Source organism: Streptopelia decaocto (assembly GCF_964273445.1).
Source record: "Streptopelia decaocto genome assembly, chromosome: 5".
NCBI lineage: Eukaryota > Metazoa > Chordata > Aves > Columbiformes > Columbidae > Streptopelia > Streptopelia decaocto.
Genome location: NC_138659.1, coordinates 23,677,697 through 23,695,745, shown reverse-complemented (window position 1 = coordinate 23,695,745; position 18,049 = coordinate 23,677,697). Strand labels below are relative to the sequence as shown.

General features: G+C 40.3%; 1 protein-coding gene across 1 annotated transcript; it reads left to right on the top strand.

The window, feature by feature from the left end:
• Window positions 1-2,548: 2,548 nt before the first annotated feature.
• RWDD3 (RWD domain containing 3) lies at window positions 2,549-15,169 on the top strand. Its single transcript, XM_082054526.1, has 4 exons — window positions 2,549-2,679; window positions 8,292-8,776; window positions 9,484-9,599; window positions 9,698-15,169. The coding sequence occupies exons 1-4, from the start codon at window positions 2,595-2,597 to the stop codon at window positions 9,810-9,812; spliced, it is 801 nt and encodes a 266-aa protein (XP_081910652.1). The 5' UTR covers window positions 2,549-2,594; the 3' UTR covers window positions 9,813-15,169.
• The last annotated feature ends 2,880 nt before the right edge of the window (window positions 15,170-18,049 follow it).

Below are 18,049 nucleotides of genomic sequence, written 5' to 3'. Positions count from 1 at the left end.
GGAGACTTTCAAAATGAGTTTCCATCTGCCAAAAGATTAAGTGTCTTAGGGAATTGACTTAGAGCAGTATGATGCATGGAGGATAAATGCAAGTGCCTTTAAAAAGCAATGCTAGACCACAAATCCTCAAAAAACTTGCTCATACAATACTTAAAATGAAAACTAATAGAAAAGATTTTTCCTCTTTTTTTTTCCTCAAATTAGAGAAGGCTTTATATATATATATATATATATTTATATATATTTATATATGTATGTATATAAAAATGAGAATTTATTCGTACATTTTCAAAAGCCAAAGAGCAAAACTTCATTAAAATCTTGAATAGAACAAACCACGCAAATTTTGGCAACTTTAATTTGCAGCATGTTTGGTGGTTTGGGTTTTTTTTTTGTGTGTGTGTGTGGGTCTTTTTGTTTGTTTTCTGTTTGTTTGGGTTTTTTTGTTAAATGAATTTATTCCAACTTTAAAAAACATGTGCTTTGGGGAAAAAAAAAGATAACTTTTCTACTACCTGTACTTGAGAATACTGAGCAAAACATCTCCATGTTTTATCACAATTTTTCACAATTACAGGGGTTGCTACTCCTTCTATTTTCTTTAAGCTTCTGCCTTTCAGATTAGTTGGAGTGATTTTTACAGATTTTCATGTTGCTTTCTCTTGACCATTGTTGTACGAGCCACTTTTGGGAAAACTACCATTGTGATAATGCAGTTGTTAGTAACAGAAATGATGTCTTCTTTCTAAGGCGTCTGAAAAATCAGTGCTATTTAACTCAGTTAAGGAGCGTTGTGGCTGGTAGGAATCCCGTTCCCGGCTGCAGCAGAGGTTATGGGTTCCTTGTTAGTGTTTGTCTTGTGACCCCAAAATGGGCAACCGTAGTGTTTTTTGGACTGTTTGGAGTGGTCCTTCAGTGCCTTCTCGAGCATGTGCTTTTAGTTGCTCACAGGTGCGGTAGCTGGGTCGGCAGCTGGTATGGAAATGACTGTTGAAGAGGTAGATGGATTTTCCAAATCGTCACTTTTTTTCCAGATGTCTGTCTACTCCTCCTCTCTCATTCGCCTCTCAGGTCAGAGGAAAACAGGTTTAAATGTATAGTTTTATATATAATCACTAGTGGTTTTCGACGCAACACCTAATTGATTTGGGCCATAATTACAGTCAGCGGAAAGCAAAGGATACTACTTTTTCAAATAACACTGGGAAGATTAATCTTACCTAGGTATGAAAGGTTGCATTCTGTTTGCCTTGTCAGGCAAAGTGGAAAATGCTGGTATTGTCAGTGGCATATCGATTTATGACACGATGCTGAGGCTGGTTTAATATAGGCTGACTCTAAAAAGCAAGATTTTTTTCGAACTTCATTTGCCACATGTTGATGGGAAAGCATCCATTTAGAGAAATGAACATGGCTAATGTCATTCTATCAAACATTGCAATGTTTGAAGAAATCATTAAAAAAAGGAATGAAAATAAGATCTTGACTTCCAATTTAATAATAATGGAATATGAAGGCCAGATTGTAACTGTAGAAGTTCATTTCAAATTTAAATATTTAGCATTTTCACTAGTCTGTGAATACAAGAAAATTTATTACATTAAGATGGAATTTAGATCTTTTGACGTGAAGCTGATATTTTCATAGTGTGAAAAATATCAAGCTGACATTATACTGTCTCATTTGATGACTTCCAAATGTCAGAGTGCAGTAACTTATTCACAGGGACCTCAATGTCTTGTGATAGTGTCAATTTAAAAGACATTTACATCGAGTTTTTTATTTAAACATGTAAAATGGAATATGCAAAGTGGATGAGGAGAAGGGGGGAAAGACCAGGGGCAAGAAAAGTTCTTAACAATAGAAGGAGGCGCTTCCAAGGCCAGTTCCCAGCGCAGCCCCTGGCAGCTGCGGCCGCTCTCCCCAGCGCCACCGGCAGCTCCGTCTGCCGCCCCGCACCTCGGGTCCTCCTGTTCCTTCTCATTTCGGCAGAATTTAGGGAACTGAAAATAGCATGATATACTTTTCTGAAGAAGTAAACCACCCAACCCTTTCTGTTAAAAGTGATTTTGTAATAATGGAAGGTATTGACTGTTTCTTTTGAGTGATGCTAGCTGGGAGTCAGCACCACCGTCGGCTGCAGGAGACCTCAGGGGGATGCCGTTCACGGGATTATGAACCCTCAGTAGTTACACACAAGCAATGTAGATTTATATTCTACTAAAACTTCCCCCTACGAGTGTGTGCGGCAGCGCTTCAGCAGATTGTCTCCCCCTGCGGACGACCAGACGGTATTTCTGTGGGTCCGGTAGGGCCGCGCCCGCCGGACACCCGAGACACCGCCGCGCCGGCACCGGGCGGACATTTCGTTCGGCGCCGAGGGAGCGAGGCTCTCGCCACCGCCCCTGGTGTTGCCGGTTACCGCTCGCTGCCTCGGAGCCTGCCGGGCTGCTCGTCAGCCCGCCTGCCCGAGCCCGGCGGCGCCGGGCGAGCCCCCGCGGGGCGGGAGCGGCACCGGCCGCGGTGGCGGCGAGATCCCCCGCCGCCGGCAGGGGGCGCCGCCGCCATCCGGGCCCGCGCACTGCGCCGCGGCCATGTCGGAGCTGGCGCTGGAGGAGCTGTCGGCTCTGGCCGCCATCTACTGCGAGCCGGACGCCTGCGAGGTGCTGGCGGTCTCAGGTGAAGGAGGCGGCCGCGCTGCTGTGCCCAGAGCCGCGGGTCGCTCCGCTTGGCCGGGTCTCGCCGCGCTGCCCTCGCGGGACCCAGCTCGGCCGGGGCTCGTCCCGCTGCCGCGCCCGGGCGGCCCGGCGCTCCGGAGCTGCTGCGGGGGCTCTGCCCGGCGGCAGCGCCGCGGTAGTCGCTGGCTGTTAGCGGCCGCGCCGCAGATGCCTGCTGCCTGCGCGCCCTGCTGCGTGTGTGCTGCCGGCCTCTGCAGGGGACAGGTGCCAGCGGGTTCCACTCGTTCCTAACTAGCGATCGCCTTAATTCTGGCAGATTGCGGCGCGTGGGTAATTAACAGTGGGTGATGAGCAGCACTGGGAACGGGCTGGCTGCTGTTCTGGTGAATTAGCAGTTGCAGCTCACGCGTGTAACAAGATCAGGTACTTGTCCTGTAATGTTTAAGAGGAGTGCAGCTGTGGTTGTGCATAAGAAGCCTGGAGTAATCTCTGGGGATAAGGCAATAACCTGGGCCTTATGACATGCTGAATGTTCTCTGGCTTCAGCAATATGCATGTTGCTGTAGGTGTTACAGGGTACTAAGGCTCATCTTCTGTGTTTGCTGTAGGTAGGAAGGTGAGATGATGTGCGGTACTTGCTCCTGGGAGCGTAGTGACTGTGGACACCTTTACTCCGTGTTTTCTGCATCACCCATGGTGGCCACGCTGGTCAGAACACGAGAGATTACTTTTATCAGTCTGTGCTGTCACAGTGCTGCGAAGATGCCCCTTCAGCAAGGGAGAATAAATCTCGGTAGTTCCAGTGTACAACAGCAGTCACTGTCAGGCTTAAAGAAAGCCTCAGGTGGGCTATGAGAGGGGTCCGTGTCTGTTCAGATCCAGAGCATAAGGACATTTTGCTTAGCGCCTAGTACAGGTGTGACAACTCTTCTGTACATTTGTTGGAGATAAATACATACATACATACACACACAGAATATGCATATATCCTGTATCACTGGCCGTTCCTGGTGTCCGGGAGCTGTTGCAGTGTGCTGCCCAGCTCCTAGCAATTCCAGCATGCAGCTTCCCGCTGGGTGGACTGCGGGAGAATCCTGGAGAACACTGTTAAAAATGGATTGGTGGCCTGCCATCAGGCTTGGTCTGTGCTTGTATTCAGACCGAAAGAACTGGGATCGATAAGGAAACACTTTTTTACTGTGAGGGTGACAGAGCACTGGAACAGGTTGCCCAGAGAGGTTGTGGAGTCTCCATCCCGGGAGATACTGAAAAGCTGTGGGCAGCCTGCTGTAGGTGGTCCTGTTTGAGCAGGGAGTTGGACAGGACCTCCAGAGGTCCCTGCCAACCTCAGCCATCCTTTGAAAATAAGTTTTCACTGCTTTGGTATGAACTTACATGTGGCTTCTCTTCAGTGACTCGCTTTAACTAAAAAGTTACTAAGAAATTAATTGAATAAACCTCAAACTTTTATTTGAAAATACTTGTTGAAATAGATTTGTGCAGAACAGCAAGTGGTTACGTGAAAAGAGGACTTTGTGTATAGACAGCCTCAGAGAGATGAAGACAATAGCGTCCGTGTGGAGCACAAGTAACTGGGGTGATCTAAAAGCAGAGTTGTTTTGTGTCTAGATCTGCGTGACACACCTCTTGCTCCAGTGTAGGCAGGTGGTTCTGCCATTTCATTTTTTGGGTTGGTATTTAGAGGTGTATTTTAAAAATATGATGGATAAAATGTTTTGGCTGAGTTTTATTTTCTTAAAGTCAAAAAGTTCAGCAATGTTATTTCAGGCATAGTTTGCAAATATAGTTTCCAGGCTTAGCAGATACTTATTTTTAAAAAATGTGAACATATCTGAACATTGCATATACAGGTTCTCTTCTTCCAAACCTGTTAGAGAAATATGCACACATACTTCCCTGTGCTTCGTATACAGAAAAATGATTTAGTGTTTATAAGTTATCAGGATTTAAAAGGCTTAGAAACCTTCCTGGAATGTAAAGTGAGGTGCCATGAGTCCACAACAGCAACAGGCTATTATATTGATGTTATGTGACCTTGCAGGGCCTTTAGCCAGGCCGAGTTCATGAAATGTTAGGATCATAAGTAACTGGTTGATTTCCATTGCTTTCTGCTGGAATTGAACAGATTATTTACAACAACGTTTGTTGGTAGTTTTCTTACTTTAGGAATCTATGTCTTTTACTTTGGAGCTACAGAATCCTTAATTTTGTATACAGTTAACTTCATTAGTTTATGTTTGCTTTATCTCTTCAAAGCATATAGATTGTCATTGACAGTGCACAGAAGTAAATTTCAGTAAGACTGTTATGTTAGGCTGTCTCTAATACATTAAGAGTAATTTGCGTGTAGATCCACAGCATCAAAAAGGAGGCCATTGTGGATTTATGGTTTTGAGAAACATAAGAAAATACTTTTTGCAGATCTCTTGGTATGCTGAAAACTTTGGCTTTCGAGAATTTAACAATTCAGGATGTAAAATATGTTTTTATCAAAACCAATGTGTTGATGAATTTAAATAATTACAGCATATATTTTTTTACCTTACATACCTATTTACAAAGATTAGTGTTGCAGATAGAAATCCATAATTTACTTGTTAATCTGTTCTGCTCTGGTTTGCACGCCAAGCTTGCTATAAAAATATATTTATATATTCTAAGCTTGTAAGTTAGTAGATGCCATTTTCTGAATTTAAAAATAGACTGCATGTGTTGCATAAAATGCCTTTGGGCAGGGGAGGAGGGAGTTATCTGTCTGGTTGACATGGAACATAAGAAAAATCTGAAGTACGCTAGAGCTAAATATGCTGATAAGTATGCAGCTATGGGGGAAAATGAGTTAAAATGTATTGAGTTTAGTCTTATTTGCACATTAAATGCCAACAGAACGGTCATACCCAACTTTTTATTTCAGACATAATCACCATTTTGCTGTGGAGACAACTCAGCCCTTGTAGCGTGTGCAAACAAAGGAAATATTTCTGTAGAGCCCCGTCACGCCAAGCGACGGTGCTTCGCTCTTTGTTCTGCCAGCGGCTGCAGTGCTGGTGCAGAGAATGGATGCTGGAGTGTTTAAATAAACTTTAGATGCCGTAGCCCCACAAACATTTTGAACTGGCTCTCCTTTTTAAAAGTAAGTCTGAGGCAGATGTAAATGAGCACGGCTGGGCTTTTCGTGCTGGCTCAGGGTGATGCAACTTGGGGTGCGCTGCCTTCGGATTAGTTCATCATCACAGCGAAAGGTGTGAGATTGTCGCAGGCTTAAGAGTCTGATGGCTGCAGCAGGAGGCCCTTGCCGAAGGGGCCAGGTTGGCCGGTCTGTTTATCCCTCAGTTCTGAGTTGGTGAGATCTGTTGTGACAAGCTAGTGAAAAAATCCTAGGAGGATTATCAGAAAGGTAACATGTTTCTCTGTCACTGTAATTAGGCTGGCAATAGAGTAGTATTCAACTCGTTTATAGGCTGTGCATTTTAAAATTTCTTGGCAACACAGCTGAAAATAAAGTGATTCATGGGCAGGAATACAATAACGCGGGTCCCGTTTTGCCCCGTGCAGGTCGCTTTCAGCTGGCATGTACCTGGCGAGGGGCAGCTGGAAGGGGGCGGGTGGGCAAGGGCTGCTGTGTGCATTTGGGGACCCTCATCGTGGCCAGGAGGTTCTGGGGGTCCCACGAGGTGCACTGAAGGCTTTTCTTCTTGCCTGTGGTTATGTGTACTGAGCCTGGTGTAGTGGCAGAGGAGTTGGTGCCCAGTAAGAAACGTTTGTCAGGGCAGAAGACAGAGGTTGGAACGTGAAGGCTTCAGGTCCTCCTGCATAGCTGCTGCCCATGAATGAGAGCCACGTGCTGCCAGATGGGATAAACTTGCCTTAAAAATAGCCTGGAACCTTTCATAGGGTCTTAGAAGAGTGGAGACCAACTCCTGTTGGCAGGGAATGAGGATTTGCCATGTAGTGCCTGTAGATATGGGCATGATTTGGTGTAAGTTCATTTAAGTAGCTGGATTTGCATCCACTACTTTCAGCACTGGATTTGATTCTCTTTAGGTAGCAATAGGTTGTAGGTGTTTGGAGTCTTCTTTATAATAATGCTCGTGTTTGATTATTGGGTCTGGAGGGTTTGCTTATATTATTTTGCTACTACCCTAACCTGGAGTTCTTTGTATGACCCAGGAGGGAGGTTTGGAAACAAGCCCTTGGCTAAGCTCTCTGAAGTGCTTCTGTCTGTCCAAGTCACTTTCAGGTTCTTTCACTTATTTAGTAGGGTTCAAATATAAAATCACAGAGAGCACTGAGACTGGTTAGTGGCATCAGCAGTACTAATCAAACATAATTCAACAGACTGTCATTTAAATGAAAGTAAGATAAGGTAGGGGGAGAAGAAGGCAAGTCACTTCAAAAGAGCTCCTCTGAAATCCAGTTCTCCTCAAATCTGCCTTTCAAATCTGGCTTCTCTTGCCCTCATAGAATGAATCAACCTGACATTTTAGCATTTTTTTTTAAAGAAAAAGGGGTGAAGTGTTTAGAATGCATCAAAGGGGTGAAACAGAGAACATCTGAAGAAGATCATCTTTATCTGATACCCTCTTTCTTCATGGCAGAGGAGCAAAAGTAGGTTAGGTCTTTGTCCCCGCTTTTCACTTCATGAAGTTTTGTATTGTTTTTCTGTGAAACGTTTTAGTCAAGAAGGTTTTATTGCAGAAACTACTGTACGTAAGTTTCATACTCAGCATCTTTGATTGTGTGATTTATCAGGAGGATGTGGTCTTTTGCCCTTCCTGGTTCATACTGTATATATTGTTTTCACTCTGAAAATAATTCTATTCTGAAATAGACCAACAAAAGATTTTGAGTTGATATGCAGATATATACACATACATTTTTATAAGTATACGCATACATATATATATATGTAATATCTAGGGAGAGATGTACAGCAGAGATGTTTTCATTATGTCAACCCAAATGTTGTAAATGTAGAGAAGTTGGCAGAAAAGAATTAAGCATATTTTCTCTGAAAGTTGTAGGGGACAACGAATCTGACTTTTTTTATTTCCAAGTCTCTCTTTACTGTGGAACTGCTTTTGAATGGTTGTCCTAAAAAATACTCAGTACTACTCTGTTTGCCTTTCACTGGTATTAATGTTAAAGTCTTAGGGATTTTTCTAGGAGCAAAGTCAGGGCAGTGCTGAGTCCATCCAGAAAAGTCTCCATTTTCAGTTGTCCTTGCTGCTGCTATTGAGCTGTAGAAGCCGACTTATGTGTTTCTAAGAGAGACAATTCTTTATTACTGGCTTGTCTAGACTTTGAAAGAGCCAAAAGGTGTGAATGCTTTTTAGAATGTGTTAATAACTTTCCTTCCAGTATGATATGGCAGTGTTTCATTTCAGGATTCCCTGCAAGAATAGCTTGAGCCATTGGTTGCAACCCGTTCCCCCCTGAAGTGCCCCCCTCCCTGCCACATCCCTTATTTTGTTTAGAATGGCAGTTATTTGAGTTGAATTGCTAAAGAAAATTGCTTAATAATATATATGTAGTTCAACTTCAAGCAAACTATTAATGTTTTTTTGTTTGTTTGATTTTTATATTTTCCAGAGACACATGGAATCACATTTAGAATTCAAATCAGCGTGAAAGGACTGCTGGATACAGATGTACTTTTAAAGCTATTATTTCATTTACCAGTCAATTATCCATCAGTTCTACCAGATATTTCTGTTAACTCAGACCAGCTTACAAGGGCCCAGTGTATGGACGTGAAAGATAAATTACTTGAACAAGCAAAGAAGCATCTTTCTGAACCCATGGTACACGATCTGATCCTTTGGATACAGCAGCATCTTAAATACGTCATTAAGCAATCAGCAACAGTTTGCAGTGAAAAAACTACTTTGTCAAGTGGAACAAGTACAGAGGATGGTATCTGGATGATCCTTTTGCATTTAGATCACATGAGAGCAAAGGCAAAATATGTCAAAACTGTGGAAAAATGGGCTTCAGATCTAAGGCTGACTGGAAGACTGATGTTCATGGGCAAGATAATATTGATTCTTCTTCAGGGTGACAGGAGTAACATTAAGGTGCAGGAACAATGAATGTTGACTAGTTCTATCGATTTACCACTGAAACCTATGTGTCTGAATATTTTGTGTGTGTTTTTCTAAGATGAACAATTTTGGAAACAGATTGATCATTAGAAGAGTAGAAAGGCCCAACAACTTTATTCTGTGTTTAAGGAAAAGAAGATATTCTATGAGAAAGAAACCAGTGATACTTGCAGACCAGCGGCCTATATCTCTTTGCTGTAATTATACTCCTGTCTTCCCTGTGTTTCCTGATTGTAATATGCCTAGGTTCAGTCTCCTGTATTTCCTACGTGTCCCAGAAAACAGAAAATTTCTGATGAGAAATTAATAACAGACGTTTTTCTAACTCGTTACTGACTGTCTCTTTGCTTGACTTAGACCATGTGGTGCTCCCAGCACACACTTGGGCTTTGAACTTCTAGTTTGTACTTACGAACTCCCACTGCATTAGGCAGGTTTTTGTGGTGATGTTGGAGGAGAATGTTTTGGCTTTTCAAACTCATGTTCTCTAGATCACTTAAGACTGCACTTAGCTTCAAGCTGGTGAATAGAAGCAGTCATGCACTTTTTGGGATGGGCACTTTCAAAGTTTAATTGCTATATTCTGAAAAAATCTGTATGTTTCGTGTAGATTTTTGCATTTTACTAAACGTCAAAGATACTAGATGACATTTAATAACTTGTTCTTTTTTGTCATTTAGGAGTACTTGATTCTTCAGAAAACTTCTAAGGTGGATGTGGACTCAAGCGGAAAGAAATGCAAAGAGAAAATGATGAGTGTACTGTGTGAGACACAAGTACAGTCACAGCACAAAAGGTATAATTTAGTACTGTTGTGGATAGAAAAGTAATAGAATCGATAATTACATTCTGACAAATCTAGGCATATTCATGAGTTTCCCTTTTACAATGTAGGTTTCAGACGTTTGAAGTCAAAGAATATTCAACACTGGATGAGCTACAAAAGGAATTTGAAACTGCAGGACTTACTGCTCTTTTCTCTGAGTTTGTGCCTCCTCTCTTAAAATAATATTAAAAGCAAACACTGGACTCTTTGACCCAAGCAGTAGTTGACTACAGATGCTGATGGAAGATAAAAGGACTCATTTGTTAAAGCTTTTTTGTAAAAAATGCCAGAAGTAGCAATCCTTTTGCAAGAAGGAGAAGGTAATTCATATGTTAAGAATTGATAAATTTTTGAAAAAAATTAGAAGTGTCTTTTTGAATGTTAGTTTTCATTCTAAAATGTGTAAAAACAGTCAACTGGAGAATTTAAATTGATTAAAAAGCTAAGGTAAAGCAAATTGTAATCTTGTCTTTGATAGTTTACGGATTCCTTTTTGCACTTTATCTGGTTTTACTGTCTGTACATCTTTAGATAACCTTGATTCAATTAAACTGTCAGAGCAGTATATATACAGACTTCAGGCTTCTGTTTCTCAAGAGTTCTGTCATTTTAGAAGCTGCTAAGTGATAACTCCCTATTAAAATTTCCCTGTCTTTAGCTTTTTGTTTTTTTTGATTGGTCAGTGGTCTTGGACAGCGCTTATAAATATATATATATATATATTTTTAATCACTAGTATGTGTTTTGCTTTGATATGATGTTTCAAATTATAGACATCATTTTTACAAATTAGGTTGTGGAAGTTCTGTTTGCCTAGGGAGAACTGGATATTTATTTCTTGTAATTATTAATGTCCTTTGTTTTCTAATTTACCTGATACCATTCTTTACAAAGACCAGATAAATTGTCCAGTAGTAAAAAATTTTGAACTAATGAGTTTCTCAGTAACTAGGAATGCTATTTCAATTGGTTTTAGGATGTAACTAAACATATGCTTTACTACTCTCTAAAACTCACTCCCAGAAGCCAAATGTCTCAAGTATTCATTGTTAACTGAATAAATTTGATCAATTCAATGCACAGGAATTTATCTCCATTGTAGTGGAGGAAGACTGGTACAATTTGGTTGGTTCCCATAGTGTAGTTTGGCAAATCATTATGTAAGACATTTTGATTTCCAGTTTCATACGCAGACCGTGAGATCATATCTGTATACAAGAAAAGCAACTAAAGCACACTATTCAGATTTTTAGGTTTTACTGTTTGAGATATCAAATACGTAAAGGGTTATAGACTACTTGAGAGTTTCTTAAATTTTTGATGGGTTTGGTAGTTTTCCTAATATGGAGTGTCTCAAATACATATGTTGCGTGTTATTTTATGCACTGAAGCTTATTTAATGAGACAGGAGTAAAAGCTCTTCTTAATGAGTCTTTCGTGTGTAGCACATGTAGTACTTCAGACACAGTTGAAAACAGACTGGGTTAAACAGGTTTTACAAATCTGTTCTGTATTATTTTGAAGTGGATTCCTAATTTTCTATCATTGTAAGTGTACATGTAGATGAATTTTTGCTTTTATAAAGAAGAATAGAACAAGTATCTTTAAAACATTAAAATAACATATATTTTAAATTATAGGTTTCAGAATTGAGCTATTTTTGTTAAAATATCTATGCTGAAAAACTGTATTAGTGGAGTATAAAGTCCTGAAAAGATGCAGAGGCTCTTCCCTTGTACTATGTGGTAGATAGGACAAATATAAAAAATAAGAAAAGGGCAATGCATGTGCAGCATAAGAAAAAGTAATCAGTATCTCTACACATCTAAATGTTGCAAGGTTTTGCCAGATGGATTTTATGTCCTCAGCCAGATCTTTTCTTTAAAATGTGCCACTTTTCTGGAAGGAGAATAGTCAGCACAACCTATATCACGTTCTTGGCCATTGAAGTCTGGCCAGGGCCTTATCCAAGTTGCACATCATTCCATTGCATATGCTCTTGGCTGATTTTGGGAAGTGGGTTGAATAGTGTACCTCATCATGTGATCTCAAATTGCCTATGACCGCAAAAATAGTTGAGGCACACAGTTGTTGTGGTCATCTTTCTTGCAAGATTAGATGCAGACCCTCCAACCGTTTCCTCCCTACTTGGACACCTACTGCAATTATCTGCATAAGAAAAGCCATTTGTAGGATCAATGGTTGCCAGTTGCACTTGGATATAAACTCATATATTTTCTTGTATATTATTGCCTGATGCTTTCTTGGTTAATTATTTGGTTAGAGCTAGCATTCTGCAATAGCCAATTAAAAAAGTAACAGAAGTTAAGGAGCAAATGACAATCGGGTAAGTTGCAGCTCTCTTCTGATCTGTACTCATCTTCCTGCCAAATGAAGTTGTGATAAGCATCTTGGTGATTTCTGTATTTCAGGAGTTGTAAAAGGCGGTTTATACAATGGATTTTTATCATAGTTGAAGTTGTTACTAACTTACATTGGACAAATCAACAAATCCAGCGTAGGAAAGAACTGCAGTTTTTTGCTTGGTTTGATGTGCTTCAGAAGAATTACAAATCTGATCAGCTTGATACTATTCAGACAGCAGAGAACATGAAAACTGATGTCAGTCTGATTCTGTCAAAGCAAATGCTTTTTCCTACCCATCAATCAGTCACTTATTTTGAAGGGTAGGAGGATATCTTGTGTTCAGACAAGTAAACAATATTTTTAAAGGTTGTTCTTTTGGAAGGATGTTGCAGCTGTCTGTTAACTGATGGTTTGTTTGCATTTACTGCAAAAAGAGATGGGCAAGCCTCCGAGCCCCTGGGGCACAGAAGTCATTGAAATGCATGTTCCGCCCTCCAAGGGAGCTGAAGCAGACACGGAAGAGCAAAACGCAGGGAGACTAAGTCAAAACTCCTGAGAATTGTTAAAGAATGTGTATCACTGTCTAAAAAGTTATTGAAGTGTATGTAGCTATCAGAATCGGACAATTCAATTGCAAGGAAAAAGAAATCCACAAAGAAAAAAAGTGATTTAACAAATAAACTAGCTTTCTTGTGGATATTATATTGTAAGTAGTTATTAGACCAGTATGATTAGTAAAGCATCATTTCCTGTGGACTTCTTTGTTGCTAAACAATTGTGCACATGAAGCCTTTCTTTGGGAAGTGACATCTACGATGCTGCTCTGCCAGGTGGGTCCCCCAGTGCCTGATATTGATGGTGCTGTCTGCATAAATCATTCAATTATCAATAGCATTTTTGTTCTCTCCTACCTGTTTTCATCAAAGTCATAGAAACTTGATTTCTTTCAGGCTGTTAACCTCTCATTTTAATTGAAGTGAGTTGAATTCAAAAGTTCTAGGAGAATTTTGGAGCGTAAACATGCGTGCTTCCACACGGACAGCACAGCTGCAGAACTCTTGCTCCCTTTGGAAACCACGCTAAAATGAAAGCTGTTGCAATAGGCATGACTCTTGGAAGAATGAAGTGTTTAGGACAACGAAAGATAGATACATAGAAATAGGAGCAAAACCCCAAACCCATGGTCAGCCCTATTTGCACAGCTGTTTTTGCATGAATGCGTGGCACCCAAAGCATCCATTCTAATCCAGAAGAGACGTGCTTGGTCCTCGGAAGGCTGTGCGGGACTGCCGTTGCGTGGATGCGCATCCACTAGTCTCGGGAATAGATGGCACCAGCTGCATCAGGCAGGTTTGCTGGCAAATGGCACATGTTTACTTTTTCCACTCCTTTTGTATGATTCCTGAGTGCTGTATGTCTGCATTTGCTGTGGTATGAGGAGAAGAATGGTCTGGTCACTTGAGGAGCTTTTCTCTCTCGTTACCCTTTGTGTGGCAAGTGTAAACTGAAGTAACCAAAGGGGCAACGTGAGATCCAGATAATTTTTACTACTAGACGTAACATTGGGTCTTGCTGCATATGTATGCTACTACTACAGCAGAGTAGTGTTGTCTGCAGAAACGAGGACACTGGAGTAGTAACACATTAAATTACTCCATTCTGCAAGAAATCAATCTTTTCTACAGTTTCGTTTTTTAGAATCGTTACTCACCAGCATTGTGACCGAGGTCTGTTGATAAAACCATCTCTGTCTTGGCAGAGAGAGGAGCAGGAATAAAACACCCTTTCTGTAGTAATCTTTCAAGGCATTATTTATAGCATTAATAGGTACTGTTTATATTTAAAGGTTTTAATTATAATCTCTTGGAAATAAACCTTTATGAGCAGCACATCCAGTGAAGTAGCCTACCATTCAGGAGATGAGCCTGGCTTTAGTGCAAGTAATGCAAAGTTCCACAGGAGGGAAATACTTTTAGCAGGGGACATCATCAGTATTGGGAATTCACCAGCTTTTTAAAATTATTCAGTCTCATTAAGATAGTTCTTGTACACCTGCCCCATTTGGTATTTGCTGTTACAGGGACAATGAGACACTGTAAGAACTCATGTATGGAAATCCTTGACATAATCAATTAAAAAAAATTGAAAGTTGATGTGATTGTTTTGTGAATAAGGCTAAGTTTTGTGGGGTTTGTAGTTCTGTCTCTTTGTCCTATAATAAGGCTATTTGTCTCTTATTTCTTTGTGAATAACAAACAAAAAATGCCGAGATTAGTATAAATTATATGCAGAAGTACTGTAATGAGCCTAAAGAAACTTCATAGGGGAAAAATATTTTGATTACGTGGTTTCTTTTAAAAATAGTTTAATAAACCCTACATGTGCATGATTTAAAACCTGGTGTCCCTTGATTTGTTCAGCTTTATCTGTGAAAAATACAAACATAATCATATTATAGTTCCTTTGAAATAAGAAGATGAAATGTTGCTCACACTGTATTTCTGCCAGAGTTTGAGACTAAAATTGCTTATATTATGAAATAGTGCAATTGCTGGAATCAACTTGCATATATCTTATAGTAGTATTAAACATTATCATCCTGTCTCTTTGTGCATAACACATGCAACACTGGCAGCACTCTATTCTGGTTTTATATTTTATATGTATACTTAATTTTATGTTATTTTATGCATGAGTTGTGATTGCTTATAGGCTTAATTATAGACATAAATAGACCTTGAAATATAAATATGCTAATAGCATTTCACGGTTATTGTTCTGTTTTATTTTCATATACTGGCTTTTAGGTCAATATTAGTTTGTGTTTTCTAACCTCACAGTATTAACCTGTAGTGAAGAGAACTCTTTGGAGTAACAGAAAATTTTGCCTAAAAGACACATAATTTAGGGAATTTTTTTGACTCTACAAATAAATCCCTTAATATTTTCAGTTAATTATGCATTTGGGTGCTTTAATTTTTTGCTAATAAGATAATAATCATTACATTTTTTAATTTTCATTGTGTTTCTTAATGTAATACAAGTAATCTGTTCGTATCCTGCATTAGAACATAGCTGATCATTGAATTGGGGTCAATATTTTATTAGTGTTTCCCACTGTAAATGTCTATGATTCAATGTATGTATGCATTGCTATTGTAACCTGGATGCAAAGGGTCATTTTAGGATAAAACTTAATACAAAAGATCTCTGCATGAGAACAATAACTCTTCTTTGTGCCTCTTTTCCTATTGTCACCTTTTACATTCCTGCAAATAAGAAATGATGACTGATTTATATGGCAAGTAGTCAAATGATCACTGTTTGCTGGAGCTGAACTGAACAGTCCAACTCGCTGCGTTCCAGGAGCTGCTGGTTGGAGGTGGGTGCTCTCTAGCCTTTTGTGGGACCAGTTTTGGCGACATCTAACTGCTCTGCTGAATAACTTAGCTGATATTAGTTGAACTTCATGTGGAGAAGTGAGCTAATTTTTCCTGTGCAGAAGATGAAGGGTCAGCTGCTGCTTGATCTGAGCTTCGCGTTGGGAGAGCAGCCTGGGGCTCCTCTTGTGTTAGTGACACGGGGCCTCGTAACCTGAGGTTCACACCTGTGCTTGTCACCGAGAACACTGCAGAGCAGAGTCGCTGCCACCATTTTGAGACTGAAGGTGCGAAAATCAGTGTACCTTTACTGTTCTTGGGCTGCACTTACAAACACATCAACACAAAATGGCTTTGTTGGTCTCTGATCGATCACTGATGCTGTAGTAGTATAGAGGCAGGGTATGTTTTTATTGTAGTTGATGCTATGAGTACCTTTCAGTCAAGATAATATCAAAAGCAGTTCTTTTTTAAAGTAAAATAATGGAGTTACTTGAGAACACTGTCCATATGAGATGCTAAACAGAAGCTGAGCTGTGTGGATAGAACTATGCCAGAGGCTGATTTTTATTTGGTAGAAGTGGAAGTGTTAGAAAGGAACACACAGCAATAAAACCACTGGTGATGTGGCTCGCAGAGAAGCCAAAAGAAAGGTTTTTTTGATTGATTACTCTCTGGAAAGAGCTTTGGGAATAGATCAAAGAAATTGCTACTGCATCCAAGCTTCAAGTAGAAATGCCTGAAATAAATACGCTGCTTCATTGTAATTTCCTCTTTTTAGCAGAAATGGTGTGTAGAGCTGAGAACAAGTAATGGAAGTTTTCCCAGGTATAGAGATGACTAACCTCACGCAAGAGCTGCAGGCTCTCTGCAAAGGAATTAGAGCAATTCTTAGAAATTTTTCTCAAATGACCCAGGGATGGCAGAGGCTTTGTTAAGGCAACAACCTCCAAAAGTCTTGTAAAACTGGGAAACCAGGCTACAGTACCTCTGGGTGGCTGGGAGCATCGATGGAAGAGGTGACCAGCAGCTCCCAGGAGCAGATTATCTGCCAGATATGGGTGTCCTGGAAAGCAAGGACTAAGAGGACTGACAGATCACTTTCAGAAAAAAAAAAAAAAAAAAAAAAAAAAAAAAAAAAAAAAAAAAAGATGTCTGTTTAGGTGTGGAATCAGAGAACACAGCTAAGTGTTTTATTTTTATGAGACTTTTTCTGCATTGCTGTTGTAGAGACCTAGTGTGGAAATTTTAGATGGTCCTTGCTCAAACAGTGCATCTTGGGACGTTTATGTATTTCAGTTCCACATTAATTACGAAGGTCATTTTGGATGATAATGGCGGTCAAGTGGCATTAAAAGATGTAAGTGCCGCAAACCCATTCTGGGTCAAGGATTTGCTATTGGCATTAAGAACCGCTCTTTAACTGTGGGTTAGACAAGGCACACCTAATAAGAGCAAAAATGAGAGGGAAAGAAAATACTCCACAGGAATGGCTTCAAGAGTTCCACAGAATCATGTTTCTGAGGTACTGGTGTTGACAAAGGAGGACTTCAGTGTTACCTTTGCATTGACAAGACAAATGCTACAAACTCAGTTGGGCGTCCTCAGAGTTTCTGGGCCGGACAGTGCTTGGGCAGTGCCTGGAGCCTGGCAAAGGGTGCGTGTCTTTCCCGTCAGCCATGCGCCGCCTGGCTACTTTTTATTATTTTTATTTTATGGCAGCTGCAGAAAGGGAGCTGAAAGCTGCTTGCTATGAATTGTTATTTACTTCCTACAATACTAATTGTTAAAAGATGCTACAGGTTTTCTTCAGACTAATTTTGGAGAATCAGGGGAACACTTTTTAAAAGAACGAAAGAAATAGTGATAAAACCTCAGGAGAAGCTGTTCGTCTACATATTGCTGCTCAGAAAACAATTATCCTAAGAAGGAGGACAATCATAAAGCAGAGCAGAAATAAAACATGTCCCCAAACCGGTTCGAAGTTGCCACCTTTCTGAGCTCCTGTAGAAGCTGATGTTAGTGCTCAGCACAGAACAGGTCTCTTTACAGTGGAGCCTGTTGCTGACGCTGAAGAGCTCTTTGTGCGGGAAATGGGACAGCTGAAGGCAAAGCTTGGCAGTACAGGTAGCATGCCGACCGTTTTTAAGGTCTCAGCTTTTATACAGCCGTGGAAGCTGGGCTCCCACAGGGGCGCCGATGCTGGCTTAGAAACATTTATTTAACCGATCAAATCTATTGGAACAGGTAACTAAATTGAAAGCTTGTAATCAGTTCCAAAGGAAGAGGGTCGTCGTAGAAGGTGGAGCTGTTGGGTACTGGGGAGCACTGGTTTTGAAAGCTGGAATGTTCTTGGTGGCTGGGACAATGAAAAGCTGATCATTGCGTTTTTTTGCATTGTAGTTGCATATGTAGTTGCATATTAGTAATAGCTATGTAAAAAATGGAAATAATTGATTATTACTAATGGAATTTATGGATTTTTTTCTATAAATTCATTGCTAAGTTGAAACAAATGAGTTGTGGATAATTGTTTAGCAGCAAAATAAAGTTTTTCTGCCTTCAGGTATACAGTGAGATTGAGAGTCCGAAGAGAAATTTTAGTTGTTAGGTTTCCTATGGATCTGAAGTAGGAACGGATTACAGCTCACTGAAGATTTCTTATTGACGGCA

Excerpts from the sequence above, each read along its gene's own strand:
- RWDD3 (XM_082054526.1), top strand. The coding sequence starts at position 2,595 with ATGTCGGAGCTGGCGCTGGAGGAGCTGTCGGCTCTGGCCGCCATCTAC. Across the intron at positions 8,777-9,483 it reads GTGACAGGAGTAACATTAAG|GAGTACTTGATTCTTCAGAA; the intron begins GTGCAGGAACAA and ends TTTGTCATTTAG. Across the intron at positions 9,600-9,697 it reads GTACAGTCACAGCACAAAAG|GTTTCAGACGTTTGAAGTCA; the intron begins GTATAATTTAGT and ends TTTACAATGTAG.